Genomic DNA, 14,645 nt, shown 5'->3' with positions numbered 1-14,645 from the left:
AACTAGCTTACTCTAAGTCATACACTTCTACATTTCATATTCAACAACAAGACTGAGAATGTCATACAAAACTACAAAACTTTTCTCTCCTCTGTATCAAGAATTAAAAGAAGAGAAAAAGAAATATGCTATCATAATTTTTCCATCCTGGTGATTCCTCAGACGTCTACAGTTTAAAGTTAAGTCTAGAATGTAAATTCTGACTGTCAGTTATTAGTCACATGGCTTTGGGCAAGCTGGTTACCTTAAAGACTTCTTATATGCTACTAATGAAAATAAAATCACCTATCTCCAGAGTATTTGTGAGAATCTAAGCAAGATAATTAGCTTGGAACAAAAAAAAGTTCAGAGATGGTAGGGTGACAAAAGGAAAATTGTTCATGTATAGAAATGTATAGCTTTCTCCCAGGCCCTCTGGCTCCTAGGCTTCTCTTCTCTCCCAGCATTTTTTGAAGAAAAAAGGAAAAGCAATCATTGCAAAAGAAGCATCAATAATCAGAGAGGGAAGGACAGAACATGTAAGAGGCAAGCAAGTTGCATAGGGTTGAGTAAAAGAAGAGACTGAGTAACCAAGATGGCAGGGATAGGATACAGTGGATGAGAGAACATTCCATACTAGAGCATAGGCAATAGTAGGAGACTTTAATAAGCAAAACAGAGAAGGCTGACATAGAGTATGACCCAAGCTATACTCATTCAAAGGCAACATTAACACAGAATTCACCTGTAGGATGCATGTGGGAGGCAGTGAATGCTTTAAAAGCATTACAGTAACTGCTATTCTTTATGAAACTTAAATATCAAACTATCAAAATTATATCCCTTCAAGACAGGAGCCTTTAGCACAAGCACTAGTTCACTAAAATTAGCGAGTTTATCATGATATTTCATCAATACAACCTAGTGACTCTGTCTTTCAATTGTATGACCTCTATAGACAGATCTGAACCACTCTCCCTCTCCATTTAAAATTAACCTTCCTTATGTAGAAGTACAAGTAGTAACGACAGTGAAAAGGACACTGGTTTTGGAGTCAAGCACATTTGTGCTTATATCCTAGTTCTGACCCTTATGTGACCTTATGTGACCTTGGCCTAAATATTTATCCTTACTAACCTTCAACTTCTTTCTTTGTGAAATGAGAATACTACTACTTTCAGGATTTCTATAAGGATTAGAGTTAATGTATAAAAAATACCTAGCACAGCACAAAGTAGCAGGGCTAAATAACTAGCTGAAGCAAGTATTATAATGCATAAAATACAATTACAGAGAAAGAGAAAGTCAGAAGATAAAGTAATCTCATTATTTTATTAGTTCCATTTTCTTCATTTTGCAGGTAAGGAAACCTGTACATAGCTGCAAAGCTAGTTAGTGGTTAGCTAGGTCTCTTAACTCCCAGGTCAATAATCTTTTCAGTTATGCCAGTTTGGCCATTTTTATGGATGAGAATACTAGCTAAAGAAAAGGAAAAGAATCTGGGAAGTTATTCTTTTTCTAATTCTCGCTCCAGTTTTCAACAAGTAGCATGCTATGTTCAGTAGGAAAGATGCTATCATGATAAATGGAAGCTGTTAGCTGTAATGTTTCCAACTTAATCTATGAGATGGTTACAAAATAATTTTATAGTATATTATAATTAAATTTATTTTTTCAAATAATTATTGGAAAAGTCTTCTTAGAAAGGTAGTCCCTCTCTCTCTCTCTGGCCTTTAGGAAAATAAGATATTAACCTATCTTTTAAACTTTGCTCATTTTTTGTAGAAGATTATTTATTTGGCTAAGATTACAATTTTTTTAAAAGATATAGTTCTGGCCGGGCTCGGTGGCTCAGCCTGTAATCCTAGCACTTTGGGAGGCCGAGGTAAGTGGATTGCCTGAACCCGATGGTTTGAGACCAGCCCGGACAACTTGGCGAGACCTCGTCTCTACACTAGAATAAAAAATAGTCGGGAGTGGTAGCGCACGTCTGTAGTTCCGGCTGCTCAGAAGGCTGAGGTGGAAGGATCACCAGAGCCCAGCAGGTCGATGCTGGAGTGGCCGTGAGCATGCGTGCCACTGTACTCCAGCCTGGGCGAAGGAGTGAGACTCCAACTCAAAAAAAAAACAGATATAGTTCTATGATAAACCCTCAGTCAGCAAATTTCTAAATGGACTTAATGGACAGAAACTGGAAGCATTTTCCCTGAAAACTAGAATAAGACAAGGCTGCCCATTCTTACCCCTCCTGTTCAACGTTGTGTTGGAAGTCCTAGCTACAGCAATTAGACAAGAGAATGAAATCAGGGGTATCCAAATAGGAAAAGAGAAAGTTATCCCTCCCTTTGCTGACGATATGATCCTATACCTCGAAAATCTAAGAGAATCTGTCAAAAACCTCTTTGCACTGATAAAAGATGTTAGCAAAGTCTCAGGGTACAAAATAAATGTGCAAAAGACAGTTGCATTCTTATACACCAACAACAAATCAACAAAGGATCAAATAAAAAGTACTATCTCATTCACAACAGCCACAGAAAAATAAAATACCTTGGCATCTTCCTAACCAGAGAAGTGAACCTTTACAATGAGAACTACAAAACACTGCTCAAAGAAATCCAAGAAGACACAAACAAATGGAAAAATATTCCACGTTCATGGACAGAAAGACTCAACATTGTTCAGATGTCCATCCTACCAAAGGCAATCTACAGATTCAATGCAATACCCATTAAATTACCAATATCATGATTCTCAGACCTGAAAATGACAATACAGAAATTCATATGGAAACAAAACGACCACAAATAGCCAAAATAATCCTTAGCAAAAAAAAGCAGGAGGTATCACACTTCCAGACTTTAAACTTTACTTATGATCAAATCAGCCCGGTATTGTTACAAGAACAGGCATATGGACCAATGGAACAGTACAGAGATTCCAGAAGCAAAACCTCAATTTCTCAACCAACTCATCTTCGACAAAGCCTCTACCATCAACCACTGGGGAGAGGAGAACCTATTCAGTAAACGGTTCTGGGAAAACTGGCTGACCACATACAGAAGATTGAAACTGGATCCCCACCTATCACCACACACAAAAATCAACTCTAAATGGATCAAAGACCTAAACATAAAACCTCAAACTATAAGAACCTTAGAAAACATAGGAGACACTCTTATAGAAATCGGAGTAGGCAACCAATTCCTGATCAAAATCCCAGATGTCCATAATAAGATAGACAAGTGGGACCTCATTAAACTGAAAAGCCTCTGCAAAGTGAAAGAAGCCATCAAGAGTGCAGGAAGACAGCCCACAGAATAGGAAAAAATATTTGCCAACTGTATATCTAATAAAGGTCTAACATCCAGGATCTACAAGGAACTCAAACATGCTGAAAGAAAAAAACAAACAGCCCCATTAAAAAGTGGGCAAAAACATGAACAGAGACTCTCTAAAGAAGATACACAGGCCGCCAAAAGACACATGAAAAAGGGCTCAGCAGAGAAATGCAAATCAAAACCACACTGAGACACCACCTAACCCCAGTAAGATGGCCATGAGTAATAAAACAAACAATAACAGACGCTGGCAAGGATGTAGAGAAAAGGGAACACTTCTACACTGCTGGTGAGAATGAAAACTAGTTCAACTTCTATGGAAAACAGAGTGGCGATTTCTAAAAGAACAAGAAATTGATCTTTCATATAACCCAGCAACTCCCCTACTGGTAATATACCCAGAGGAATTCAAATCATCCTACAAAAAAGATACCTGCACACACATGTTTATTGCAGCACTAGTTACAATAGCATAAACATGGAACCAATCTTGCTGCCCATCGAAACTGGACAGTATTAAAAAAATGTGGTACATATACATTATTACATAGCCAAAAAATGTGGTACATATACATTATTATACAGCTATAAAGAAGGACAAACATATGGACTTTGCAGCAACTTGGATGGATTTAAAGTCTATAATACTCAGTCATCTATCACAGAAACAAACAACAGAGTAACACATATTCTCACTCATAAGCAGACCCTGAACATTTACCATAATACTATAAAAAAGGATTGGCAGTAGCAGGATACTGCTGGGGTTTGGGGTGAACACAACATCAATAAGGGTATCTGATCTCAAACTAGGCAAAGTGGGGACCCAAAGGGAGGCCCAAACCTTATCTGTAGAATGACCACTTATATACCTAATCCTGAATTGTAGCCCACATCTTTAAAATAAAATATAAAACAAAAGTATAGTTATTGAATACTTACAAATGATATGATACATACGACGCCTGAAAATTTTTTCAGAATAACATAGGACAAAAAGGACAAAAGTAGATACATGGTGGTGCAGAGGTAACAAGAATGGGCATGAGCTGATAACTACTGAAACTGGCTAATGGAGATGTGAGGATTTATTATGCTATTTGTCTAATCTTGTACATATTTAAATTTTTTCACCATAAAAAGTTTAAAAATCCATGGACAGGGAGGAAATAAAACTTTAAACTATCCAAATTTAAAATTACAGTTTGATAAGCACTATATTTGTGAGCGTGTAGTAATTTCTCAAGAAATATTTGAGTGAATATGTATTAGGTACTTTGCTATGCACACAAAAAATTAAGCAGGAAAAAAAAAAACAACTTCTAGTTACCATCCCAAATCCCTAAAGATGCACAAACTATCTGGGTATTAGCATATTAGATAACTAATAATGTGGTAAGTGCTATAATTGTTCCATGAGAAAAAGTGCTGAGAATGGACACAAAAGAGATGAATTCATTGTACTCATGAGAGGAAGTGAGTGTTAATAAAGATTTGCTAAAGAGAATAACATTTGAAGACTCGATTTTTCAGCTAGTGGATAAAAAGTAGAACATGTTCAGGCATTCTAACGCAGGAAGAAGTTGCATTGAGCAAAAACAAAAAACCAAGCAAGAACAAGGAGTGTGCTGAGAATTACAAGTAGCTATGGTGCTTCTAGTATGCTGATGGGTAGTAGAAAGGGTAAAGTAAGAATAAAGCCAACAAGGTAACTAAGGTCATATTTTAAAGGTCTTTAAATGACAAACTAAGCAAACTGAACAGAGGGGAAAGTTTAAAGGAAAGTTTAAAGCAGAGAAGAAATACAGTCAGATTTATCTACATTTTCAAAATATTACTCTGTTGGTATAGTGTGCATGGCAGCCTGAAGAATAAAAAGTAAAGCACAAAGACTATTCAAAAAGATGCAGAGTTGGACCAAATAAGCAGCAGTAGAAACTGAAAAATAGGCAAAGACTTAGAGGTACAATTAACAAGATTTAGAGACTGGGATGTATACAAACAAGGGAGAATGAAGAATGAAAACTCCAAATGTAAGAGCAAGGTTTTAAGAAACAATGTTTTTTTTTTCCCTTTAAAGTACGGAGTATAGGCAAATAGTGATGGTTGTAAGCAACAGAGAGAACACAGCAAGAAAAACTGAAGACAATTCAGTTTTAAATGTGCTGAATTTGAAATGCTACTAACATCCAATCTAGTAGGAAATTATAGAATGTAAGTTTGTACTCAAGAGAGAAGGTATGTTTGAGAGGCATCTGTACGTACTAAAAAGTACAAAATGCCCCAGGTTATATTCTGTTAGGCCTTCAATGCATATTTTTTAATGCCTTTTTTTTTTCTTTACATCAGGGTCTCACTCTGTCACTCAGGGTGGAGTCCAGTGGCACAATCCTGGCTCACCCCAGCCTCAAATTCCTGGGCTCAAGCGATCCTTCCACCTCAGCCTCCCAAGTAGCTGGGACTACAGGCACATGCCACCACATCTGGCTAATTTTAAATTTTTTGCAGAGACAAGATCTTGCTATTTTGCCTAAGCTGGTCTTAAACTCTTGGGCCTCCCAAAGTGCTGGGTTTATACGTATAAGCCACCACACACTCAAGTCTATTTTTTGTATTGTACTTTGTATTCATTTATTTTTAATTATTATTTAAAATATTTTTCACTTTTAAGAAACTTATAGTCCCAAAGCCACTTCTCATTTTATTTCTTGACAAACCTAGTGCTCAATAATGACCAAATAATGACCAAACTCAGGCTGCAGCTGTAATCCTGAAGTCAAGGAAGGGCTACTGCACCCAATCGATGAGTGACACAGAAACTAGGCTGAGCTACGTAACACCAGGCTACCTGTCGTGTTGTAGAGGCCTTAGATGTGCCAATATGAGATACTAAGGAAATTACATTACTTAAAATATTTCACAAAAGTTGAGAAGCAACATTCCAAGTTACTCACCAGGCCTTTGATCCTGTTCCAGTACACAAATTGAGCCCTGAACTCTTCTGTTTTTCCCATGGACCATCATCAACTGAAATCTCATAGTAGGAGGCCCTGTGAATTAAGAATATAAAACTGTTTGCTAAGCTGATGATTCACGGTAAATAAGACAAACACAGTCTTCTTTAGAACTAATGAAATCTAAGTAAGTCAGCTTGACCAAGAGATATCTGATTTAGTAGGCACACACATCATGATACTAATTCCAAAACTAAGTGGGAAAAAAGAAGAAAAAAAAATTCTACATGTCTCCATGCCTTTCTATATGCTCCTTTCTATTTCAATACTTTAATATTTCAAACAAGGACTTGTTGCAAATTATTAGCTAGCACTGCTGCTATTGCTCTTATGAAATCTAACACATACAGAGCCTCATTTCAGAATTCAAAAAAATAAAATACCATTTTTAAGTTAGTTTCATTCTTGGTAGCTAGTTCTTGATATATCTAAATCTATCTAATTATTCAAGTTACCAATACTTCTGAACTCTAATTTCTTAGCATATAACTCTATGCTAATATACCTTTGAATTGATAGTAAACTAAGAGATTAGAAAACAAAGCTGTAAAGAAAATTCTCAACCAATACTGAATTAGTGGACAAAAATAAAACTAGAACTGTATTTACATTTCTTAGACTATTTCATAAATATGAAATCAAATGGGTTTTCTGACACCAGCAAAAATGACACTATTCTTTAATTCCCTGAATGTGTAACTTGTAACTATTCAGATACCTTTTGAAATGTAAAAAGCTACTTTATAAACTCTATCTTAAAATAATAGTGTCACTGATCAACACTGGATTTTTTTCTCCAGCAAATAATGTAGCTTTCCAAAATAATGACAATTATTAGACATGCTTGCAAACACTAACACTCTATGGATAATTTATCTGTCATTCTAACCCTTTCCATTTTTCCTGCAAGCTCTTAATTTGCAAAGGTTTTACATGATTCAACTCCTCCTTTTCGTTTTTTTCCCCACAGTTCACGTTCTTTACAAAAATAAAAGAGATAGCAGGCCTAATATTCACATTTAATCTGTTTCATAGCTCTGTTATGTCTTCCTAGAAAATGCACATTAGGAGTCTATTATGTACAGACAAGCCAACCCAATTCATAGATATGGCTGCTAACTACGCCAGAATCGAGTAAAAACAAGAGATTAGAGGTAAGCAAGCGGGGTTGGGTAGAAGAGAAGCAGAAGTAAAGAGGAAGACAAGTATAGTCAGATGAGAGATACTGAGCCCAAAATAATAAGCAAATTTAGTGTCATTCTCACATGCAAGTTTATCAAGATTAGTCAATTCATAGAATGTTTGCCTCAGGGAAATTATTTTTTTTAAGGCAGCAATAAAACTCACAGTCCCTTTAGAGTGGGTATACTTCTTCTTAAATTGTCCACTGCTACAGCCCAAGAATAAGATATTCTAGGTTAGAACAAATAGAAGAAAAGAAAATTGGGCTTTTAAAATGTTCTTAAATCTAAGAACATTATAAACGAGGCAGGAATAATATTGCTGCACTCCATATTTTCCAAGTAAAGCACTTAAGTTTTCAGAGCTAGCATAGTAAAGCCTCAATACAGGATCTAGAATCAGAAATACTGGGTTTGTATTATAGTACTGATGCTAACTAATTATAGGATGTGGGTCAAGTTATTTGAACTCTCCAAATCCCATGTTTTCACTAATCCATATAACTACCTTTCTCATAGGATGGCTATGAGCATTAAATGAGATAACATATACAACATACACTGTGCGTGACACATTGCAGGCATCCAATAAATGTGAATTTCCTTTCTACCTAAGTGTCTATATCTAATTATCCTTTAAAAAAAAAAGTTCGACTACCTCTAGTAGTCAAATCATTTTCAATAGCATCAAAAGCAAATCCACTGCAGTCCTTATCTTAGTATAGATACCAGGTGAGACATCAAAGAGCACAAAAAGAAGCAGCTTTAAATCTTATTTAGGAGATAAACCAACTAGGTCACTACTGCCACAGGAAATAAAAGCATTCAATCTAAAAATCCTCTCGTGAGACTTCACTGACTCCTCAAATGTCTATCAACTGATACCAGTTTTCCTCCTTTTATAAGTTATTTTTTAGTAAATGTAAATTATAAAGCAACACTAGAAGCAGTTCTTAGAAGTTAACCAACAATCTTCAAAATATACAGATTAAAATAAGCCATTAAATGGCTCGCATAGAGTAAGCATAAATTCACAAAACATTTTTACTATGTCATCTATTTAAAATAGATTTTCTCCAATCTCATTTATAGTTGTTGCTCTCTTCTCAATCTTAAGTCTTTAGCAGTAGACTAGATTATATTAGTAATTAATTGTTCTTCTTTTGTCCTCTGTCACATGATAGTATCTATTATTCATCACTGTATTGCTTCAAACTTGATATGTAGCAACAGAAAAGACTTTACATATAGTATAAGTCTTACTATGTTTAAATAAATATATTTTTACACTTTACTGTTTTTAGTTTCCTTTAAATATTTTCTTTCTCTGAAGAATAAATTTTGCTTTTAACTTTTTTAAAGTATGCATTTATAACCCTCCAAAACATTAAGATACCATTACCTTTACTTATTTGTCTTTATATCCCTAGTGACTCACACACTGCACATAGTAGGTGCACAATATATTTTTGTTAAATAAATTTAATAATACACACAAAAAAATAATTACAAGTCAAAAGCTTGTTCAAATCATTCTGTCGAATCAGGCTTTGTTCTTTTCAACACTACCAAAGTTGAGTCATTATCTAGAATGTGGATATCTTTAGTTATAACAAATTTTTCTCACTATAATTAAATTTCTTATGAAAGGATATAACTTGCACCAAACAAAATTTCAGATTTTATGGAATTCTCAGTAAACTAGGGAACCAACTATACGGCCTTCAAAAGATGACCTGGTTCTGGTAGCAGGAAAATGGAATACTCATCTCTAATCTGTCACCCCTAATTTACTTACATCTACAAAACTGAAGAGTCAAAGTCTAAAGTACTACCAAAATTTAAACGCACTTTGCATTATGGTATGCATTTTAGAGTTTCTCACTATGCCCCACAAAAAAAGTTTTGCAAAAAATAAAAAACTTGTTGACAATTTAAGCCTAAGTTACATTTAAGTCCTATAAAACAGACTTTGCCAATACTAAAACACACACATTGTTATACCCCTAATGAGGAACTATATTAACCTTTATTTTTTCTAATAGTAGTCATAATCTTGAACTATCAATGCATTTGCCTTATGATGTGTTACACTAAAAAGGTTACAGCATCACTTACATAGCATTTCTGCCAAAAATGCCTAGTTTGAATCTTATCATGAAAGAAAAAAAAAAATCACACAAATCTAAAGTAAGGGATTATTTTGCAATCCAATTGGCTTACACTGTTCAAAAATATTAATATCATAAATGACAAAACTAGGTGGGGCTAAGGAACTGTCCTTAATTAACTTTAAAGGGCAATGATGGTCAAATGCAATATGTGATCCTTAACAGGATTCTGGATAAAAACAAGCAAACATATCAGCTTTAAAGGGCACTAAAACAATTAATAGGGACATTTTAATATGAACTGTCTATCAAAGTTTTATATCAATTACAAATGTATACTTAGTATGTCACTCCCTTAAACACTTGTAAGCTGGGCATTATGGCATGTGCCTTTAGTCCCAGCTAACTGGAAGGCTAACGTGAGAGGGTAGCTTGAGCCCAGGAGTTAGATAGCAAGATCCCATCTCTAAAAAATAAATAAATAAAAAATTTATAAATCACCTATTTAAGTAGATTAAAGGCTCTGGGAAGTAATGCAATAAAGAAATCTGAATAACCGTTCAACCTAGGGTATCACAAACTTCTTTGGTCACAGAAAGTTCTCTTAACGCATATTAAAGTATACAAAGGTTTTAGAAATATTTCATTATATAATTAATTGGCATTACTTAAAATATATTAGTTATTCACAAATCTTAGCTAGGTTATAGAAATTGAATAAATATCCAGAAGTATTAAAACATTAAATTCCAAACTTAAGGTCACAGGTTTAAAAGTACCTGGATGATAGACTCTCCCCAATGAAGACTTCATTTAGTGCTCTCACTGGCAAAAGCTGCGGTCCTGAAGCCTCAGACCCTGCAGAAAATGAAAAAAAAAAAAAAAAAAGAAAATCCAAAGTAACCCCTTGAATTTTAAAAATGTTATGATAAAAATTACATAAACCATTAAAACTTTTATATTTTTAATCACAGCTTTTATATAGTTAACATATGAATTAAATATATCTTAAAGTATCCATAATATAAACCTTGAAGTCATCTAACCTTATACCTACAATGAAGTCACTGTCTCTCCAAAATAAACTTTAATTCTTCTTGAGACAATTTTTCAAGAGTGATGCAACATATTTACCCATCTCATAAGATTCTTGCTACCATGCTAAACATAGTTTTATACTGGAAGCTTCAGAAGTGTAGCTGACCAAGTAATTCCAAAGGACAGCCATTTTAGATTTAAGCAGCAAATTACACAAATGGCTCATGTGGGAAACCAAACCATACATGTTAAGAAACTAAATTATTTTTCTCAAGTAAGAAACTCCATGAGTGTTTTTAATAACAGGGAGGAATACCACATTTCCCTTCATGACTCCTAAAAAATGTCATCTTTTCTTCTTTAAAACTTTAAGGTGTGTGCATGCTGTAAGTAATCTCCCTAGATGACTAAACATTACTCTATCATATAAAATCCTCCAAAGAATTTCCAGTGCTTTCTGGTTCAAATTTGTGATTGTCACCTTCAAATGTTTCCCTTCACTTTTTAATCAGTTTTCAACTGAAAATGTCAACCCCATTTTCTTGATGTCTGCACCAGCAGATTTATTGGACTTAGGCAAACATCATGAGACAAGTTCACTTTTCTGTCCCCTCCATAATTCCACCTAACTCAGTGTTTAAAGATCCTTCCAATTGTGATAGGCAGCCTCCAAGATGGTACCCAGTGATCCCTGCCTCCTGGTATTCACACCCTTGTGAATACGGTTGATTACTAACAGAATTTTTTTTTAATTGCCATCCCCACAGATTTTCCACAGGTGCTTAACAATTATTGAGAAAACTGAAACTATTCTGATTCCAAATTCTTTATGCAGATGGCCCTCCAGATCCATGAATTCTGCACCTGTGGCTTCAACCAACCTCAAGTTGAAAATATTTGGAAGAAAAAATACAAAATAACACTACAATAATTAAACATAGTATAAATTAAAAATTATATATAACAACTATTTATATAACATTTACATTGCATTAGGTATTATAAGTAATCTAGAGCTAATTTAAAGTATAGTGGACGATGTGCCTAGGATATATGCAAATATTACACCATTTTATATTAGAGACTTGAATATCCTCAAGTTCCTGCAGGAGGTCCTACAGGGGGTCCAGGAACCAATGCTCCTCAGATATGAAGGAATGACGATGTATAAAATTATCTGCTCCAATCACCACCACCACCACCACCACCACCACCACCACCTCCTCCTCCTCCTCCTCCTCTCTAGAAACTTGCAGCAGCTGTTTAATTCCCAGTATTCTGACATGCCTTAGTATAAAACATGTTACCATTAATATGCTAAACACTTTTTGAGTTCCTTCAATTCAAAGACTCTTGCCTAAGTTTTTAACTTAAAATTTTAAAAAAATGTAATTGATTCATAATTGTACAGAGTTATGGGTACATGCAATATTTGATACATACATATAATGAGTGATGATCAAATTAGGGTATTTAGGATATCCATCACCTCAAACATTTATCATTTTATAGGGAACATGTCAAACCTTCTCTTCTAGCTATTTGGAAATATACAATAAACTGTAAATTATAGTCATCCTGTTGTGCTACTGAACACTAGAACTTGTTCCTTCCGTTTAACTGTATGTCTGTAGCCTAATATTTAACAGAGGGTTAAAGACAAATATTACATGTTTTCACTCTGTATGTCTGTAGCCTAATATTTAACAGAGCCTAATATTTAACTCTGTATGTCTATAGCCTAATATTTAACTCTGTATGTCTGTAGCCTAATATTTAACTCTGTATGTCTGTAGCCTAATATTTAATACTGTATATCTGTAGCCTAATATTTAACAGAGGGTTAAAGACAAATATTACATGTTTTCACTCATATATAGGAGCTAAAAAGTTGATATTTTCACTCATATATAGGAGCTAAAAAGTTGATAATCATTACATGTATTACATGTTTTCACTCATATATAGGAGCTAAAAAGTTGATATTTAACAGAGGGTGGGAAGGGTGAAGAGGTTGATAAAGAAAAGGCTGGATGAGTTCTGCACCTGTGGCTTCAACCAACCTCAAGTTGAAAATATTTGGAAGAAAAAATACAAAATAACACTACAACAATTAAACATAGTATAAATTAAAAATTATATATAACAACTATTTATATAACATTTACATTGCATTAGGTATTATAAGTAATCTAGAGCTAATTTTTTTCTTTATCAGCCTCTTCACCCTTCTCACCCTCTGTTAAATATCACTGTACTCTTTACTTCCATGAAATCAACTTTTTAGCTCCTATATATGAGTGAAAACATGTAATATTTGTCTTTCTGTGCCTGGTTTACTTCACTTTATAATAATGACCTGAAGTTCCATCCATGTTGCTGCAAAGGACAGGATTTCTTTCTTTTTTATGACTGACTAGCATTCCAGATACATTTTCTGCATCCATTCTTCTGTTAATGGACATTAAGATTGATTCTATGTTTTGGCTACTGTGGTTAGTGCTGCAATAAGCAAGTGGGTATAGGCATCCCTTTGATATACTAATTTCCTTTCCTTTGGATAAATACTCAGTAGTGGGATTGCTGGACCATATCGTAGTTCTATTTTTTGTTTTTTGAGAAACCTCCACACTATTTTCTATATTGGGTTGTACTAATTTACATTCCCACCAGCAGCATACAGGAGTTCTTTTCTCCACATCTCCAGCATTTGCTATGTTTGTCCTTTTGATAACAGACATTCTAACTGGAGAGAAATGATATCTCACTGTGGTTTTGAAGAGTATTTTCCTGATAATGAAGTTGAACATTTTTCATATGTCTATTGGTCATTTGTATGTCTTCTTTTGAGAAATGTCTATTCAGAGCCACGTTTTAATGGTATTATTATTATTATTGCTGTTGAGATGCTTGAGTTCCTTGTATATTCTGGCTATTAGTCCTTTGTTGGATGAAGTTTACAAATATTTTCTCCCATTCCACAGGTTGCCTCTTTTAGCTCTGATTGTTTCCTTTTTTGTACAGTTTTTTGGTTTAATATAGTCCCATTTGTCTATTTTTATTTTTGTTGCCTGTGGTTTTGAAGTCTGAGCCATAAAATCTTTGCCTAGACAAATGTCCTCAGGCATTTCTCCACCTACATTTTGAAACATTTTCTTGCATTATTTTTTGATTTTGAATATTTTTTCTGTTCTTTTTCTGGAATTACGATTAATCACATTAACATCCTGGATATTGAATCATGATTTACTAAGTTTATATGTAATTTTGTTACTATATATGAAGGCTAACTTAGTTTATAAACTAACTCAGTGAATCTGAGCAGTGAATCTTTGTATACCAATCTACATCTTTCCAATAAGACTTGGTGAAAAGAGTCAAATATTCCATCTTTTGGCAGCTGTAGTAACTTCTCTTAGAGATAGAGCAAATTTTCCAGTTATAAGTTTAAAACTTACTTAATGGGTTACTTCAGATTTTCAAGAACAATATTAGAAATTCATATGCATATAATTTCTTAAGATTTTTTAAATCAAATGCTTTGTGTTGGAGGAGAAACTTTAAAACATGACATGAGCACACACTTTAGGAACATGCCAACCCATAAAGTTATGTAACCTGCAACTCTGGAAAAAATGGACATAAATGTAAGATTAAGATACCAAGAGAGAGCAGAGACAGAGAGCAGAAATGTAAAGCACCTTTCTCCTGATAAGTATATCCAGAAAATGAAATATAGGGGAAAAAAGTAGTTTTTTTTAAGCCCAAAAATATTTATGAATTCTCTTGGGATCTTCTTGCATCATGAGAGTCCAACATTTACTACAAAAAGTGGGAAAATATGGCCAAATAACAAGCCACAAATTAGCTCAAAACTGAGAATTAACTTTAACCCTCATAACAAAAAGAGCTGCAAATCACTTTGTGCTAATATTCTCTTAGCAGCTTAAACAAATACTTTAAACACAAATCTTAAGGCTG

The 14,645-nt window shown here is 34.2% G+C and overlaps 1 protein-coding gene across 4 annotated transcripts in view; it reads right to left on the bottom strand.

The window, feature by feature from the left end:
- The window catches only part of NADK2 (NAD kinase 2, mitochondrial), a 49,509-nt gene that overhangs the window by 11,315 nt on the left and 23,549 nt on the right, over positions 1-14,645 (bottom strand). For 2 of the 4 annotated variants that reach the window (XM_021708858.1, XM_008050580.1), the window contains exons 7-9: positions 10,406-10,484; positions 7,682-7,747; positions 6,275-6,370 (exon numbers count right to left, since the gene is read on the bottom strand). In XM_021708858.1, the coding sequence (XP_021564533.1) occupies positions 6,275-6,370; positions 7,682-7,747; positions 10,406-10,484 (241 nt within the window). The remainder of the gene's footprint in view (positions 1-6,274; positions 6,371-7,681; positions 7,748-10,405; positions 10,485-14,645) is intronic. The other 2 variants (XM_021708859.1, XM_008050581.2) reach the window with 1 other exon arrangement.

Source organism: Carlito syrichta, unplaced genomic scaffold (assembly GCF_000164805.1).
Source record: "Carlito syrichta isolate Samal-C Ts95f unplaced genomic scaffold, Tarsius_syrichta-2.0.1 Scaffold152793, whole genome shotgun sequence".
In the NCBI taxonomy this organism is placed as follows: domain Eukaryota; kingdom Metazoa; phylum Chordata; class Mammalia; order Primates; family Tarsiidae; genus Carlito; species Carlito syrichta.
This window is presented reverse-complemented; position numbering and strand designations above follow the sequence as displayed.